The sequence below is a fragment of the Rhineura floridana genome, chromosome 1, assembly GCF_030035675.1.
Source record: "Rhineura floridana isolate rRhiFlo1 chromosome 1, rRhiFlo1.hap2, whole genome shotgun sequence".
NCBI classification, from domain to species: Eukaryota; Metazoa; Chordata; class Lepidosauria; order Squamata; family Rhineuridae; genus Rhineura; species Rhineura floridana.
In genome coordinates this window covers 321,837,246-321,855,381 of record NC_084480.1, presented here as the reverse complement: position 1 = coordinate 321,855,381, position 18,136 = coordinate 321,837,246, and the positions used below count along the sequence as shown (strand labels likewise).

Sequence of the window (18,136 nt, the reverse complement as noted above, 5' to 3'; positions counted from 1 at the left end):
CCAGCACAGGTTCTAGGGATGGGGGGGGGAGGAGTTGCTGTGGTCTACAGAACTTCCATCTCCGTCACCAGGAAACCACTCTGTCTTGGAGCTGGCTGTGAGGGCCTGCACCTGGTGTCGGGTCAAGGAGACAGTAAACTAGGGTTGCTGCTGGTGTACTATCCACCCTGCTGCCCGGCAGCTTCTCTGACCGAGTTGGTGGAGATCATCTAGGCTGTGGCGTTGGAGGAGCCCAGAATGACAGTGCTGGGTGATTTCACTGTCCATGCTGAGGCTGCCTCTAGTTTTCCGGCTCGGGACTTCATGGCCTCCATGACGACCATGGGGCTGCCTCAACTTGTTACTGGCCCAACACATTGCTTCCCCCAGGCACCTGGTTGGCCACTGTGAGAACAGGATGCTGGACTAGATGGGCCACTGGCCTGATCCAGCAGGCTCTTCTTATGTTCTTATGTTCTTATGTTCACATAGGGCAGGGCACACCCTCGACTTGGTTTTTGCTCCAGATGGAGGAAGGGGTGGTCTGGAGATAGCGGGGGTGGATGTCACCCCATTGTCATCGTCAGATCACTTCCTGGTGAAGTTTACACTTATGGCTCCGATCCTTCCTTGCAGGGGTGGTGGACAGATTAAGATGGTCTGCCCCCGGAGCCTAGTGGAATCCACTGGACTCCTGAATGCCCTGGGAAAGTTCCCAGTAGATAGAGCAGGTGACCCTGTTGAAGCCCTTGTCACGCTGTGGAACAGCGAGGCGTGTCGGGTTCTCGACACGGTTGCCCCCGAGCACCCTCTCCGGCACTGTGGAGCCCAGCTTGCACCCTGGTACACCAGTGAGCTAAGGGCAATGAAACAGGCTGGATAACGGCTAGAGCGCAAGTGACGAAAGACGTGCTGTGAGGCCGATTGGGCACGAGTAAAACATCATAACCGTGCCTACTGTGTGGCGGTGAGGGCAGCGAAGAAGGCCCACTTCTCTGCCTCCAACGCATCCTCAAGTAGCCGTCTGGTGGAGCTTTTCCGTATTGTAAGGGGTCTGTTTACATCAACTCCAGGAAATGGAGTCTTAGACCCTTGAGAGGTCCACTGTGAATTGTTTGCAAGGCACTTTGCGGGTAAAGTTGCTCGCCTCTCTAAATTGTAAAAGCAAAGGCAGACTAGTTTATTAGACCTTCCTTTTGCCCATTTATCAACTGATGTCCACCCAAAGTCTGAGCTGGATTAATTTTATTCATTTAAAACATTTGATTTATTTATTTAGATTTAGATTTTATTTGCAAAAGTTTTTATACCTCCACCATGAAGAAAAAAGATACAATGGTGGTGAACAGCATAAGGACAATAAAAACAAAACACGTAAGAAACCGGGAGATACATTGCTCTGTACTTCAAATACAATCTAAGGGATTTACAACATCCCAAACATATCACAAAGGTCAAATACAAAAAAATAAAAATATATCCCCAAAGTAGCTCCATTAGAACAACAAAACAGACAGAGATATAAATCAGGAATAAAACATAAATTGGTATGTTGCTCAAAGCTGGGGGAGGAAAGGGTTAACTTGTGCCTAAAAGACAGTCATGCGGGTGACCATTTGCCCAAATCTGCTATGGCAGACGAGCCCCCAAAGAGATGCTCTGGTTGGGCAGGTTTGTTATGGGAGCGGGTGGTGCTTCCTGCATTTTTTAGTGTTATGGAAATATGTATATATATGCAGAGGTCCTCAGCAGTCTGAGCTGCGAGTGCCAGTGTGTGTATTTACCTGAGCAGCAGGCTTTTACCCTGCATCAGGATCACTGAGACTTGAGACTTAGTAAAATAAGAAAAGCTACTTTATTATGGAAATACATAGTAGACAGGAAAGGCATACCTAGTTGTAACTAAGTTGGAGGCGCAATGCCCAGACTTCGGTGTTGTCCTCATGGCTCAGGAGAGAGAGCAAAGACAGAGATGTCTCCTCTCTCCTTGGACAGTCCAAGAAGAAGACAAAGGAAGGAGGTGCAGGTCAGCTTCCCTGAGCACATCAGTTTACAAGGGAAGGAAGTTAGTCAGAGCATAGCACAGGTCAAGGCAGGCAAGCCTAGCCAGCTGGAGGACCCTGACTCTATCTCCCTTCTGGAATACACACAAAAGAACAAAACAGGAGTTGCTCTTGCCCCACTTCCAACACTTAAGTTAAAAGAACTTTCAGCTGGGCTTACTTGCCAGTACAGATCTTTAAGCACTGGCAAAATGTTACCAGTTTGGGAAGTCCCAATTAATAAACTGGCTGCTTATTTTGAGCCAATGGGAGTTTCCAAACAGTCTTCCTAGACAGCCCTGGATGGGGAACCTGAAGCCCTCCAAATGTTGTTGGACTACAATTCCCATCAACATAATCCCTGCCCGTTGGCCTTGTGGGCTGCTGATTTGGGCCCATCCATCTGCAAGGCTGGAGCAACCGGAAACTCCAAACTGCTCCTCTGCTCTTCCAGGAGGCATGCAGCCCCACCCCAAACAAGGTTCTTGATCAGCTTGGCTCCCTGCCTGCCAACAGAAAGATCTCTTATCTGGACTGAGCTGCCGTTTATCAGCTCCCGTCTGGTTTGTTACTGAGTCCAGGCATCTTCAAACTATTCACCATCTTACCTGGATTAGAGATAGAGCCAGAAGTCACTTGCACACATGGTGCCCTCACTCCATGTCCCTAGACAGGCAGGGGACTCAAAACAAACTCCAAAACATTTTTAATATAAAAATATGTAGTTACAGCAGCAACAAATAATAATAATATAAAAACAACCCCCCCTCATTAAACCATTTATCTGGATCAAGAAAAAGAAAACTAATAGAGGCAGAACAGCAAGAGCCAGAATGATTGAGCGAATGATTGAGGCTACAAGTGCAGTAACCCTATACCCACTTACCTGGGAGTAAGCCCTACTCAATCCAAATGGGACTTACTTCCAAGTAGACATGATTGCTTTGTAAATTTCTTATTTTATTTTTAAAAAAGAACCCTGTTTTTCTTCCTCATATAAAAGGCACCCATGGCAGCTTACCCCAGCACAATTAATAAAACAATTCAAAACATTAAAGATAAAACCAACATTAGAAGGGAGACAGCAAAAAATACAAGACACAAATAGCAGCAGGGAATCCGGCAACCCCCCAAATCTACATCACCCCCCCTCCAGCTGCAAAGGGAAGGAGGCAAGAGATGGAAGCAGGCAGGCCCCCCAGGGCAAAGCATGCTGTAGTAACTTGGATGCAGCAACACAGACAAAGGTCCAGTCAACTGAGCTTCATATGGGGGCGAGAGATGTAACAGGACCTCCTCAGATGACCCAAGAGAGCAGGCAGGCTCATCTGGCAGGAGGAGACGGTCCTTTAAGTATTTTGGTTCTAAGCTAGTCAAGGCTTTAAACGTTAACAACCAGCACTATGAACAGAGGCAAGAAATTCTGGGAGAGAGTGAGACCTGCAAATTACCTTAGAGAGTACAGTTCTCGCTTTTGGACTGAACAACTCCGCAGTACAGTTCAGGAGGAAGTGCCTTGGGTGCCATCATGTCTGGGGTTTTCTGGATCAATTTTAGTTGATGAGGCCCAATCATGTGGACAAGCCACTTGTGGAGGTCTGGCCTAGCACTTGTAACCTTGACCATCATGGCTTACTAAAGCTAGCTGAAGGAAAATGACTGGGTGGATGCAGGAACTGGTGAATGTATCCCTTAAGAGAGGGGGTCCTAGATGATGATCTGTATCAGGAGAGGGACAGTCAAACCCTTTTAATTCTCCTTGATCTCTCAGATGTTTTTGATGCCATTGACCAGGAGCGGGCTACCTCTGGCCTGAGGGCCAATCTTCATTCACCATGGGATCCAGTTTGGCCTGCCAGGCCATGTCCCCCTAACCATGCCCACCACTGACATCACTCATGAGGTCAGCCAAGGGCCAGGGCGGGGTCCGGGGGGGAACTGGTGTGCACAACCAAGGCAGCAGCATTTGATCCCAGATCCTCAGCTCCCCTCCCTCTGGGAGGCATGTGCCCAGCAGGAGTTAAATGATGCTCAGTTTAGCTGCACATGCCTCAGATGGGGAGGAGAGAAACAAGCGCTTCCTACAGCACTGAGCACAGGGCTACCAATGGCCCTCATGCTGCAGTCCCTAAGCACCCACCCACCAGCCAGCCAGCTGGCTGTCCAGTGCTCGGGAGACCTGCATAAAGGATCTTGACAGCTGGATGGGCCAACTTGTCTGTCAATCATGTGATGTCATGTCATTGACAGAGGCAGCCCCACCGCCCCACCCACCCATCAAATTTGGCCCACAAAGCCAATCCTGATAAGCATCTGGCCTGTAGAGCCAAACAGGCTCCAGATCCCTGCCATCGATCTTGGCATCCTTCTGGACAGGCTCTGTACGGTTGGGAGTGGGAGGCAAGGTGTTATGGTGGTTCTGCTCCTACCTCCAGGACCGATGCCAGAGAATTGCATTGTGGAACTTCTGCTTTGCTGGAGTGTTCAGGGTCCTGCGAGAGCATTTTGTCTCCCTTCCCATGATAGTCAACATCTATACACTCACATCTAATTTCACTGCCTCACAGTTATTTCATACTCATTTAGTTTCTACGTGTCCCAAGGCTTTTAGTGTAGTGGCACCAACATTTGAAATCAGGCAGGCCCCTATAATTTCAGTGCGTTGTCCCCTGCTCAAAACAGTTTTCTTTCATTTTTTTTGAAGAATTTGATTCCGTGTTGGTCATTTGTTCTATTTTAGAATTTTATGGTATTTTAATGATTTTATTGTACATTATTGTGACATTTTAAAATGAGTTGTCAGTTTATAAATATTCTAATAAATAAATAAAATATATGGAGCCTTTGGGAGTAATAATCTGATGTAGTGTATGCTGATGACACCCAAGGCTGCATATCCGTTCCATCGGAATCAGGTGAAGCTGTGCAGCTGCGCATCCAGTGTCTGTGACTGGTAACTGGCTGGATGAGTGCTGTGATTGGGGTACCCATGTCCAAACACTGAGTGACTGGTCTCTTCTGGGTGAGTCTGCACTCACCTTGAAAGATCAGATCCAAAGCCGGGGAGTGCTCCTTGATGCCACCTCATCACTGGAGGCCAAAGTTGCCACAGTGAAGCGGAAGGCCTATTTCCAGTTCCCCAGCGATTGGGTTGAAGGGTGCAGCTAATGCAGAATGCGGGGAGTGTTAACTAGCACAGCTGCATGAGATCATGTAATCTGGCCCATTCTAGATAGCCTCACTTTTGCCATCCTTGTCTGTCCACCCACCCCACAAGCACCAGGCCGCTCCCAGAAGATGCAGACCACAAAGCACTTAAGTGAGCAGTCTCAATTAAAAAAAAGGAGGCCCCTGATGAACATTTTCCATGGTCTCCCCTATAACCGTCTGCCAGTTTCAAGGTAGTGCCCCACCCCCTCCCAGAGCTTGGAAAAGTTACCTTTTTGAACTACAACTCCCATCAGCCCAATCCAGTGGCCATGCTGGCTGGGGCTGATGGGAGTTGTAGTTCAAAAGAGTAACTTGTCCAAGCTCTGCGGCCCCTCCACAGTGCCACACTGCAGCCACCTTCCCGCCTGGCATCAGGTATCCCCTTTGAAGCCCTCATCCATCACTACACCCAAGAGGTTCAAAGGGCCTGGATCCCCGACAGGGAGGAGGCAAGGCAGTTTGGAGAGGGCAAGGCATCCCAGGGGGCGGGGGCAGCTTTGGTCTCACAGAAAAAAGCTCTGTAGTTAAGGCATGGTGGTGCCCAGGGGAGGAAGAAAGCAGCGCCCCTCCCTCATAAACAAGAAAAGGAGCTGCAGGCCCCCTCCCCGCTTCAGAGGTGCACATGCACACTCCTTCCAGGGGGCTGAGGGACAAACCTCTTTGCAGACTGGCTACAACTAGCCGAAGCCTACGCAGAAGGGGCAGGAAGAAATGCAGGGGCAGAGGGAATACACCCCGCTTCCCCTTCTTTTTCTGCCACCACAGCCTTTCTCCTCTGCAGGGGGCCACAGCACAGGAGGGTTCATTAGCAGTGCTGGGTGAACTGGAGGAGAACTTCCCAGAAGGGCCACCTGTCTGTCTAGAAGGGGAGGTCCTCCACCCGACTTGGAAAAGGTCACAGACATCCCCCATGTTGCCAAGACTACCCCTGAAAGTGCTCCTGCGAAGGACCACCACGGGAGAGAGCTGGCATGGCATGGCCCCTTCACCAGCAGGCGCGGCAGCGAGTCCTCTTCTGGAGCCTCACGGCCTCCTCGCCCCTGCGCTCACGCACTGCAGTTGTTCACACAGTCCATCCCGCGGTGGAAGAGGTCGTAAACGCTGGTGAGGGGGAACATGACGAGGGCCCCCAGCAGCGAGCCCACCTGGATGATGGCGCCACACCAGACCAGGGCAGCGTGGCCAGCCTCGTGCAGCAAGCTGCCAATCACCACCTTCAGGTAGGAGAAGAGACCCATGAAGAGGATCCAGGAGATCACCTGCCAAGAGAAGAAAACGCTGCGTTGCAGAACAGCCCCAGGACGGCCAGGTGGGCAGCAGGGGGGAGGAGGTGGCAGAGGACACAGAACTGTGGAAGGGGGCTGAGAGATTTAGACGGGATTGTGGCTTTGGCCTAACTTCCACAGCAGCCATTTGACACTTGAGTGGCATTTCTGTCCTGCCTTTTCTCCAAGGGACTCTAAGGCAACTGGCATGGTCTTCTCTCCAACAGCCCCCATGTTATTCTCACAGCAACGGAGGTAGGCGAGGAAGGCAGACCAGTGCCTGGCCCACAGTCATCCCAAGAGCTTTGTGGCTGAAAGGGTATGGGAACCCATCCTCATTTTGGTGAATGCAGGCAGCCTTGGCCTTGGCGCACTGCTACCACTGCAGAACAGAAGTCTACAGGCGCTTTCCTACAGCCAGGCCTGAAAAAGGGGCCAAGCTCTGGTCCTGTCTAGAGGGAGGGCATGGACTTTGCAGCTCTTTGGCGGAAGGGCCGTTGCCCCAGTCAAGGACTCAGCCAGGACAGCTGCCATACTCACCACCAGAGCAACTCCTACAGGGCTGCCCACCAGCGGAGGGCAGGGGCTGAACGCCGCCAGCACCATCAGGTAAGCTCCAAACACCCCCCCCACAGCAGAGATGATGCTCAGGCCCAGGGAAGACCTGTCAGAGGCAGACAAGCAAGCAATTAGCTGAAAGCTGGATCTGTTACAGAGAAGGTGGCCTGAACTCAAGAACTAAACGGAGTGCACTTCCCCTGCCTTCAGGTTGTTGTTGGTGTGTGTGTATGTGTGTGTGAGGGAGACACACACTCCCCCCCCTGCCCCCAACTTCTCCCAGTCTGGCAGGAAGCCAGTAGTTAAAGAACTCCCACGGGCAGCCAAGAGGGTCTGTGAGAGAAGAACCTTTGCCCACTGCAACTCGTCAGGCCTGTCTCCCTCCATGGCCCCATTCAAAATGTTCAGCTCTAAATTGTTGGCCATCTGGAGAAGGCGTAGTCCAGCTAGATTGCATCTCATATCTTTAGATTGTCTATTTGTGTTACCATAGTCCCTCTCCAAGCTCGGTGGGCATACATGAAAATGCACGTAAAGGGTTTCCTCATCCGGGCCAATTCTAGCATTAAAATCGCCTGCAATTAAGACATAGGCATCAGGATAATCAATGGTCAAATTGGAGACATATTCTTCCAATTTGACCCAATGCTGCTCAATTTCGGATTTTCGAGAAAGGGGAGGAAGATAAACATTAATTATCAGAAACTATCTAGGGTGGCCCACTAGGAGTATCGCAGAAGCCATGTTTTCAAGATTTACCAGTCTCCTGTGCGCACCTCCTAGTTTGGCGGCAATTAGCGTCGCTAGACCCCCTTTAGGGCGGCCGCCTGCCACACTAGGAACTACAGCAAGCGGATAAGCCACAAAACCCCCAGGAGCCACTTCCTCAACAAGCCAAGTCTCCTGAAGCAATATAATGTCCTGCGTTCTAACATATTCTAGAAAAAGTGGGTCTGAACATTTATTTGTCCATCCCGCAATGTTCCAGGAGAGCCATTTGCTGCCTGCTGGTGATCCAGTGGGGTGGTCTCAGCTCACAGAGACTGTCACTGTTTACAATTCTCTAGGGATTTTGCTCACAGCAAGGCCCATATTTCAGGGCAAAACTGCACTTTTCTTTTTGTAAAAGTAGCCGCTGTTGGGTGGTTTTTTGGAGCAAGGCCGCAGTGCAGGTCTGCCCCTTTGCCCCCATGCTGCGACCCCAACCCAAATCATTCCCCACCCCAGAGCTGCTATTATAAGGGGGAAACTTGTGGCTTTTGTTTCTTTGCAGAACTCTGGTTATGAGATGGCACAGAACGTAAAGGAACAATGAAATATGCAACTTACAGCTGCTCAGATGACTGGGGGCAGGGGTGGGGGACAGAAGAGGGTCATTAGGGTCAGAAAACTATGCTGGGAGTTCCACCATAACCTAAAGTTTGGATTCCGGAGAGCTCGGGCTGCAGGTTTATGTGAAAGCCGGGTTAGTGGTGGCTCAGCATGTGAACTGCGCTGCTATCTCCATCATGAATTCTCTAGGTTTTGGCAAGCTCCCCACCCTCTCAGCATCCCACCCTCTCAGCTCCCTTTCCCCAAATCCCGGTCTGAGGCTGAGAAAATCAGAGCTTGGACAAGTTACTTTTTTGAACTACAACTCCCATCAGCCCAATCCAGTGGCCATGCTGGCTGGGGCTGATGGGAGTTGTAGTTCAAAAAAGTAACTTTTCCAAGCTCTGGAAAAAATCTACGTGAGGCCTCAGGCTGAGAAAATGTAAGTGAGCACTCAAAACGCACTGCTGTTATTACACACAGAGATAGCGCAGCCTTATTGACAGTGTCATATCTGGACTGGCTTCAAATCCCCTTTCTGCCATGGACTTGCTGTGTGGCCTTAGATAAGTCTCTCTCTGCCTCACCTTTCCCACCTGAGAAAACAGGCAGCACGACAGCAGAACGGATATAAGCAGTAAGTCATAATGGGAACCAGAATCGTCATCCTGGGAACATTTCGTTTTACGAGCGGTTTATAAATTTACGAAACATCCCCCCTAAAGGTTCCATCGTAGGCTGGCTTTCAGGCTCTCAATCTGGCACCCTCTAGTCCGGCGGTTCTTAACCTGGGGTGCATGTACCCCTGGGGGTACGAGACACTTTTTCTAGGGGTGCGAGGCACAACCAAAGATTTTGGAAAACTGTCATTTATCTTAGCTAAGTTAGGCTAAAACATACATTAAAATAAAATAAAAATGAACAGTATTTTTTCAGGGGATGCAAGAGCATATTTTGGAAATCCAAGGGTGCTGGCAGTGGAAAAGGTTAAGGACCACTGTTCTAGTCTGAATCTGTCTGTGAGCATGCGTGCGCACATGTGTCCTCCTGCGTGTGGGTGGGTGGGTTGCTCTTCCAAGAACAGCCCCAGCAGCTCCGGGAAATTCATGTGCCTAAAGGATAGGCTGGGCAACACATCACAAGACGCTTGTTCAGTCAACAGCCTTTGGCTGCATATGTGGCAATCCAGGAAATATTAAATGCTCATTGCCTGCCTCACTCCTGAAGGACAAAGAGAAACCACCCAAGCTTCTACCCCCCAAACTCCCTGCACACTCGGTGTTAGATTCTGCCTTCCCAAGCGCAGGAAATGGCCTTATACGGAGTCAGGCCATGGGTCCATCGCAGAGCTTGGAAAAGTTACTTTTTTGAACTACAACTCCCACCAGCCCAATCCAGTGGCCATGCTGGCTGGGGCTGATGGGAGTTGTAGTTTAAAAAAAGTAACTTTTCCAAGCTCTGGATCGTGCTCAGTATTGTCCACTGGGAGCAGCTCCCTCGGGTTTCAGGCAGGGAGCCTCTCCCAGCCCTTTCTGAACCAGGGACCTTCCCCACCGAGTTACGGCCCTCCCCTTCTGTAAAACAGGAGTAAGACTGACTCCCCACACCCAGTGAATGAATACGATTCCCTCCGTTTTGTGGGAAAGAGCACAGAATCCTGGCCAGGAGGATTCTCTCTGCCATTCAAACATGCAGCAAGGACGATCAGAGGGTGCCGTGACTCTGCAACAGCAGCCAAAGGCACTGCGCCCCCAGTCCCAAGGGCACCGGCCCCCCGCTCACCCACCTGCACAGCAGGAACATGGCGAGGAAGCAGGCCACAGGGTTGCCAATGTTGCTGAGCACCACAGACAAGTGATAGGCCATGACCCCATAGGGCAGGCAGGAGTAGCTCTGCACGGAAGGGAGGACTCCATTGGTCAGTGCATTGGAGACCCCCAGGAGCACCAGCAGGTATATGTTTCTCCCTGTCCAGAACGTGGCAGCCTGTGGCTTGGCAGGTTCTTCTTCTGCAGCAGCAGCAGCAGCAGCAACCTCTGTGGAGTGTTCAGAGGTGGGCATGTTCTCGGAGGGCAGTGGGAAGGTCTCCTCTGTCTCCATGCTGTCCTTGGAGGAGCTCTTCTCCTCAGCAGTGCTACCGCGGCTGCGACACACCACCAGAGCCAGGAAGGAGAGTGCCGAGATGACCAGCAGGGCAAGCAGCAGCCAGAAGTAGGTGGTGGCCGAGAAGTTCTCCTCCAGGTAGTGCGGCTGGGACGGCCTGCCGTCTGTGCCATTCAGGCACTGCAGCTGCCCCACCCCCTGGCCCAGGGCAAGCACGCAGGGGAGGAGGGCGCTAAGGCCCTGCCCGATGAAGAAGGTGTGGATGAAGAGCTGTGGAAACTGGTACATGAAGGGCAGGAAGGAGACGTTGGAGGTGCAGCACACCAGCGCCATCACAAAGGCCAGCACCAGGTACGCCAGGCTGCGCGGCTGCCCAGCGACCGTGGCCGTGTGATCCCAGAAGAGCGCCAGGAAGAGAGCAGCCACCGCGGCCAACCCCTGGATGGCGTGGATCAGCCACCGCTCCTTCAGCCGCCCCGGTGCAAAGTGGTGAGTCAGGGTCACGCTCACGGGGCCTACGTTGCCCAGGGCAATCAGGACAGACAGGTAGGCAGGGAGGTTCCAGCCTGGGAAAAGGAGGCACAAAGTTAGACTGCCCAAGGATCCCTGCAACCTACCCCTATTCCCCCCCCCTTTTAAAAAGAGCTTCTGAAAGCTCAGAATATCACTTTGGCTATCCTGGCATCTCCTAGTCTATGTCTTCCCTCCCTCAGCATAGCTCCTACTCTGCATCCTGCCTTGGGCAGGGGGTTGGACTCGATGGCCTTATAGGCCCCTTCCAACTCTACTATTCTATGATTCTATCCCTCAAGCAAGCCTCACTCTTCCTTGCCTCCTGCCTCCCTGCCACTCAGCTTTTGGCAAAGGAGCCAGACCTCCCAGCCACTGCCATTAAAACAGGGAGTACAAGCTGAACGTGCTTATAGTCAGAGGTATAACTTAGCCTGCACGGAGAAACTTGGGTCTCCTTTTCCGCTGGAAGACAAAATGTCCCCCACACCACAACTGCATGGCTGTCTTCCATGGGCAGAAGAGAGAGGCGTTACTTCCACACCTCCTGGACCAAAAGCGGGAGCAAGAAAGGCCTCTTTGTCTCCCGTGCTCTGTGCCTCATACGAAGCGGTCAGCGTGATGCTCCAAGGATGCCAGGAGGGGCAGCCCTTGCTGAGAACAAAGAGCTCTCACACAGAAAAGTGGATCACAGGGAGCCTCCCCATTTTACTCTTTTTTAAAGGAAAGGAGCACGAGTCCCACCATCCCACAGGGGACACTGCAAATAATGTTTTCTTTATTGCACTCCCTGCTTTTGCCATGCCTGGCAGCTTGTACAGGAGGCAGAGGTCAACATGGAGACACTTTAAGCCCGTTGGTCTTCGAGAAGGTGCGTTCCTTGACTCTCATCCCCAAATGACAACAAAGGAGGACACCTCCTTGAAGTTCTTTGTGCGCTGAAAAGAACTCTGCGTGTGCACTGCCGCCACCAAGAAGGGGAACCAACCCCACCCTTCCGCTGAGCCTATGGCATGCACAGACAGCCTTGGAGAGGGACAGCCTCTCTCTCTGCACTGGAACTTACAAAACATGGTGGCGGCGACCGCAGCAGAGCTTTTCACTGCTCCTGAGTGTCTGTCAGGCAGGTGCAGAGTGTGAGTCTGGCTCCTCTTTCATGTCCTCTGTGCCGGCTACAGAGGGAGGGGCCACCACCGATAATGTCTGCTTCCAGGCCCAACCAAACGGTTGCAACCCCTGCCCTTCACCTTCGGGTGCAGCCCATGGAGCAGATGGCCCCAGGGAAAGCAGGGGCAGGGAACCGTTTTCAGCCCAAGGGCCACATTCCCTTCTGGCCAACCTTCTGGGGGCCACATGCCAGTGATGGACGGAGCCAGAAGCAAAAACGTGTGACGTAATGAATGCTGATTATATTTATTTATTAAATTTATCTCCCGCCCTTCCTCCAGAAGGCGTCCATTTTACGGCAGACTAGCAGCTACACACGCTTGCGTATACCGCCCTATCTTCCATCCAGGCAAGCCACAAGCATTCTCACCGTTAAGGATACGTTCTAACCAGGCAAGAGCACTCCATGAGGGCGCGACCCAGGGCTGGCCAGGGCTGTGGTGCGGGGAGAGTCCTGGAGGCCAGAAGGGCTGCCTTTGCCCCCCCACGGCCCCTGTCCTGAGGCTGCCCTCCCCTGCGCTCAGTCCTCTCCTTGGGGCCTGCTCAGACGCGACCTTGAGTTGGGCACGTTTTTTTATTATTATTATTATTATTATTATTATTATTATTATTATTATTATTATTATGAGTTATACCCCGCCCCTCCTCCCAGCAGGAGCCCAGGGTGGCAAACAGAAACGCTAAAAACACTTCAAAACATCATAAAAACAGACCTTAAAATTCAATTAAAACAAAACATTAAAAACATTTTTAAAAAGCTTCAAAAACATACTTAAAAACAAAAAAGGTTAAAAACATATTATTAAAGAAAACATATTAAAAGCAATTCTAACACAGAAGCAGCCTGGGACAAGGTCTCAACTTAAAAGGCTTGTTGGAAGCGGAAGGTCTTCAATAGGTGTCGAAAAGATAACAGAGATGGTGCCTGTCTAATATTTAAGGGGAGGGACTTCCACATTCTTCTCTTAGGCTGAGCCCTGGACCCCCCCAGCCAGCCAGGATATCAAAGGCCCTCCCAACGCCAGAAGGGTGGCATTTGTCTGGCACCCCTCCACCCTCCCCCTCAGGAGCTGGGCCCACCACCCTCACCCCTTCCCACTCCCCTGCATCCCAGAGACGCCCACACAGGCAGCTCCTTTACAGCGTTTGCCCATTTCCTGCCCAGCCAGCCAGACCAGGGCTCCGAACTCTGCCCCAGCCCCTTCCTCTCCTCCCGCAGCTGCCCCAGCCCCTCACCTTCCGGCAGCATCTTCACCACCACAGGGAGCTCCACCCACAGGGAGTTAATCGAGACCCAGGAGCCCATCCCAAAGAGGGCCACAAGCATGTGGGTGACCGCTGCCCGGCTGCTCAGGGAGGCAGACATCCTCTGTACCTGCGGAGGAAGAGAGGAGGAGAAAACTGAATGTGACCTTTGCCTTCAGCTGCCATGGAACCCAAGAGCATGCAACTGCATTTGCTGGCATGCCTCCCTTGGATGTTATCCCGACCCCACCGCTCTCTTTGTTGCCACCAATTAGAACAGCCTTCCCCAGGAGAGGGATCTTCCACCAGGGTGACCTAGCAACAACGGTACATGCGCTTGTCTAGACTATTGCTATGTGCCATACATGGGGCTGCTCTTGATGATTTGGAAGCTGCAGCTGGTGCAGAATGTGGCAGCCAAGTTGGTAACTGGTGCCACATAGTGGGATTATATGCCACCAACCTTTAGGGGCTGCTTTGGCTGCTTGTTGGCTATCAGGCCCATTCTAAGGTGTATAAAGGCCTATATGGCGGCTTGGGAACAAAGTATATGACAGAATGCCTCCTCCAAGTGCCTGTTAACCAATCTCTCGAGATCTGCAGAAGAGACCCACAAATATAGTTCACAGAGCAAGAGCTCAGAGAAGGGCCTTCTCAGTTGTGGCCACCCAGGTGTGGAACATAGTTGCCCCTCTTGTGATCCAGCTTTCAGAGTCAACTGAGATGTACCTTTTCTTCTTGGCATTTGGGGAAAGTTGAGCTGAAGAACTACTCTCTTTTGATGCTGGGTTGATGTTTTGTTATCTTCATTGGTTTTATGGAATGCGGTATGCCATATTTTAAAGCATGGGCTATTTTTAATGAGTTCAGCTGCATACTGCCCTGAGAACCTTCGGGTTGAAGGGCGAGTTATAAATGCAATTAATAAATCTGGCTGGGGCTGAAGGGAGTTGCAGTCCAAAACATCTGGAGGGCATCAGTCTGGGAAAGGATGATTTAGGGGCAGGGCCTGGTGGTTATTTCCTTTTGTTTATGCCGCATGGACAGTGACAGCAGTTTCAGTCCTTCCTCTCCTTGCACAAAGGCTACCAAGAGGCCTCTGAAATGCCTGGCCACGAACACTGTGCTCTTCTTCAGGAAGCACATCCATGAGGACAACTGACTTTTGGGATGGAGAGAGGACCTCAGATCCATAGCCAACCGGAAGGATATTCCCTGGGACCAAACGACAAGGAAGGTCACGAGCCATGCAGCTATTTACCTTGAATAACGATGGAAGGCCCAGGAATCTGAAGCAGAGCTGTATCTTGCAGTATGAGCTATGCCAAGAGATGTTCAGGGGCAACACTTCTCATCCCTAAGGGGGGAAAAAGGCACCTCTCTTGAATCAAAGGCCCAGTGCACAGATGGCCATAGGAGCTATCTCACATTGAGTCAGACTCTTAGTTTATCTACCCTAATACCATCCACCTGCTTTTCCAAAGTTCAAGACAGTGAACAAAAGATAAAATCAAGAAATAGTAATCAAAACAAAACACATTCTCTACAGAAACAAAGCAAATTCATGGAAACCAAACATTAGAGTTTGCATTTACGCAAGTATGAGGGACTGAAACATTGCATTCCTTATGATAAGAAAACTTAAGATTCTGTGCTAGAGATCTATGTCTGATGTGAGGAACCTTTGGCCCTCTAGCTTTTGAACTACAATTCCCATCAGCTGCAGCATCATGGCCAGTGGCCAGGGATGATGGGAGTTATAGCTCAGCAACTGAAATATACGGTTCCTCACACCTGGTCTACGTAGCAAGAATCACAGAAAGGTAGTGGCTCTCTCTTTAATGTCCTGCAGTCATTAGACTGGGGTATGATGGAAACAGTTAACAGGGACGAGTGAGGATGGGAGTGGACAGATCGTTTCTCTGGCTCACTGAGCTAGCTCTTGTGGGAGAAAAGCTGTTAAGCGGATGCCTGTGAAAGGTGTGGCAGAATCCTTTATGTCCAGCCCTCTGGAAAAAGCCCTCTTCCTGTTCTGCCTGGCTGGTCCGACCAGCTGGGTCACTTACTGCAATGAGCTACTCTAAGCCCTGCAGAAGGAACATGCGGTGCTACCTTATACTGAGTCAGACCAATGGTCTAGGTCACTACTGTCTACACTGACCGGCAGTGGCGCTCCCAGGTTTCAAGCAGGAGTCTCTCTGGGCCCTACTTGGAGATGCCGTGGGGGAACTGACCCTGTGGCCTTCTGCATGCCAGACAGATGCTCTGGTTCCTGGGACCTTCTGCACGCAAGCTACCTTGTTTTGCTGTTTGGTACACCATCACGTTTTTCCTCATGTGTTGCAATCTTGATTCTATGTTACTTACACAAACACACACACACAATGTCAATCTAAAATATATCCTTTGCTTAGTTAATAATAATAATAAAATAATTAAAATGAATCCTCCCAAGTTTCCCTTTAAAGAATACTAGAAAGTAGGATAGGAACTGAGAAGGCGGCGTCATCTTTCAGCACAAGGTGGTCATTTCTAACCACCTCCATTTTTAATAAGGGGGTGAACTTGTAGCTGGAGAAATTCAAAACGTCTCTCCCCGTTGGAACTGAAATGCACTTCAGAACAGGACTCTCTCCTGCCCTTTGCCAGTCCCCCCTCCGGCCAATAACCTTATCTTTGAGGAGGGAGTAATCAATGGTGAAGAGATCACCCCAGAGGTAGGAGAGACATTTCTAACCGTTCCTTAACAGGAAGCAATGCTCCTATGCATGATCAGCAGCAGCATTTCCTAGCAGGGAGCATGAGACTGTATATTTCTCTGTCAATCCATTCCATGCACTGTAACTGCTTTGCAACTAATAATTCGTTATCATGTATTATACATTATTATGATTGTGATTATGATTGTTATTGTTGTGATGATGATGATGTATTTCCACTTATAGTGGAAATCCAAAATCTTTATCCAGAATGCCTTGCTTGGAAATATAAAAGCCAGAGCAAAGGTCACAGTGAACTGCTACTGAAATAGGTATTGTATTTTAAGTGCCTTATTTCAGTAGCAGTTCACTGTGACCTTTGCTCTGGCTTTTATATTTCCAAGCAAGGCATTCTTGATAAACATTTTGGATTTCCACTATAAGTGGAAATACATCATCATCATCACAATAATAATAATATATAATACATAATGGCCCAGATAACATATGAAAGGGCAGTTGCAATACCATCAATTTGTACAGTTCCCCTTTATAATTGGCCCTCATGACATACGTAGGAGTCACTCCAGAATATGCTCACACGTAAAGACACGACATGTGGTTCGCTTAAGTCCTCTACGGCAGCCTTGTAAATAAGCCCACATATGTTACTAGAAACCAGTAACGATTTGAAACGAATGCTGACGAAAGTTAAAGAGGAAAGCACAAAAGCAGGACTACAGCTGAACATCAAAAAGACCAAAGTAATGACAACAGAAGATTTGTGCAACTTTACAGTTGACAAAAAACTTTAAAGTTGACAGAGGAAGGCAATGGTAAACCACCTCTGAATATCTCTTACCACAAAAACCCTATGAACAGAGTATCCAAAATGCAATCACAAATGCTCTTGGAGGTTGCCAATTCAGAGGGTCGCCATAAGTCGACTTGGAGGCAAATAACAACAACAAAATTTGACAATGAGGACATTGAACTTGTCAAGGATTATCAATACCTCGGCACAGTCATTGACCAAACTGGAGACAATAGTCAAGAAATCAGAAGAAGGCTAGGACTGGGGAGGGCAGTTAAGAGAGAACTAGAAAAGGTCCTCAAATGCAAAGATGTATCACTGAACACTAAAGTCAGGATCATTCAGACCATGGTATTCCCAATCTCTATGTATGGATGTGAAAGTTGGGAGAGTGAAAAAGGCAGATAAGAGAAAAATCAACTCATTTGAAATGTGGTGTTGGAGGAGAGCTTTGCGCATACCATGGACTGCGAGAAAGACAAATAATTGGGTGTTAGAACGAATTAAAGCAGAACTGTCACTAGAAGCTAAAATGATGAAACCGAGGTTATCATACTTTGGACACATAATGAGAAAACAGGATTCCCTAGAAAAGGCAATAATGCTGGGAAAAACAGAAGGGAGCAGAAAAAGAGGAAGGCCAAACAAGAGATGGATTGATTCCATAAAGGAAGCCACAGACCTGAATTTACAAGATCTGAACAGGGTGGTTCATGACAGATGCTCTTGGAGGTCACTGATTCATAGGGTCACCATAAGTTGTAGTCGACTTGAAGGCACATACAACAACAACATGTTACTAGACCTGCAGGTTTTGTTAACTAGCCTGCTGGGGGCTGGCAGAAGAGGGACAGAGAGCTGTACTTCTAACTGGGGTCCCGCTCCCATCTAACAGCCTGCTTGATTTCTACACTGGGTGCAGAGGAAGAGCAGTTTGCTCCATTCCCCCTCTGCCAGCAGCTGCCTAGGGCTCCCAGGTTACTGCTAAAGCACAAGGCTGCCGTAGGGAGATGGCTAATCTCTTAGCTCCACGGATGGGAACTTGATCTGCTCCAGTGGGCCAGATCCTTATCTCTCCTATCCCTCAAGAGCCAAATTCAAACACTGGGTGTCGCATATGACAGCCTCGCAGGCCAAATTGGAACATGCGAGACCAAATTTGGCCTGAGCGTTGGAGGTGGATCGAAGTGGATGACTCACTTCTGAGTGCTTGTCAGGGGTTCCTTCTTAAAG

The 18,136-nt window shown here is 49.8% G+C and overlaps 1 protein-coding gene across 6 annotated transcripts in view; it reads right to left on the bottom strand.

Annotated features, from left to right (window-relative positions):
• Positions 1 to 3,861: 3,861 nt before the first annotated feature.
• SLC52A2 (solute carrier family 52 member 2) overlaps positions 3,862 to 18,136 on the bottom strand; it is a 21,084-nt gene continuing 6,809 nt past the window's right edge. For 4 of the 6 annotated variants that reach the window (XM_061607180.1, XM_061607177.1, XM_061607179.1 and 1 more), the window contains exons 2-6: positions 14,652 to 14,747; positions 13,382 to 13,520; positions 10,152 to 11,034; positions 7,037 to 7,160; positions 3,862 to 6,490 (exon numbers count right to left, since the gene is read on the bottom strand). In XM_061607180.1, the coding sequence (XP_061463164.1) occupies positions 6,278 to 6,490; positions 7,037 to 7,160; positions 10,152 to 11,034; positions 13,382 to 13,511 (1,350 nt within the window). In that variant the 5' untranslated portion in view covers positions 13,512 to 13,520; positions 14,652 to 14,747 and the 3' untranslated portion in view covers positions 3,862 to 6,277. Of the gene's footprint in view, positions 6,491 to 7,036; positions 7,161 to 10,151; positions 11,035 to 13,381; positions 13,521 to 14,651; positions 14,748 to 15,551; positions 15,571 to 17,585; positions 17,605 to 18,136 lie in introns of those variants that run through there. The other 2 variants (XM_061607182.1, XM_061607181.1) reach the window with 2 other exon arrangements.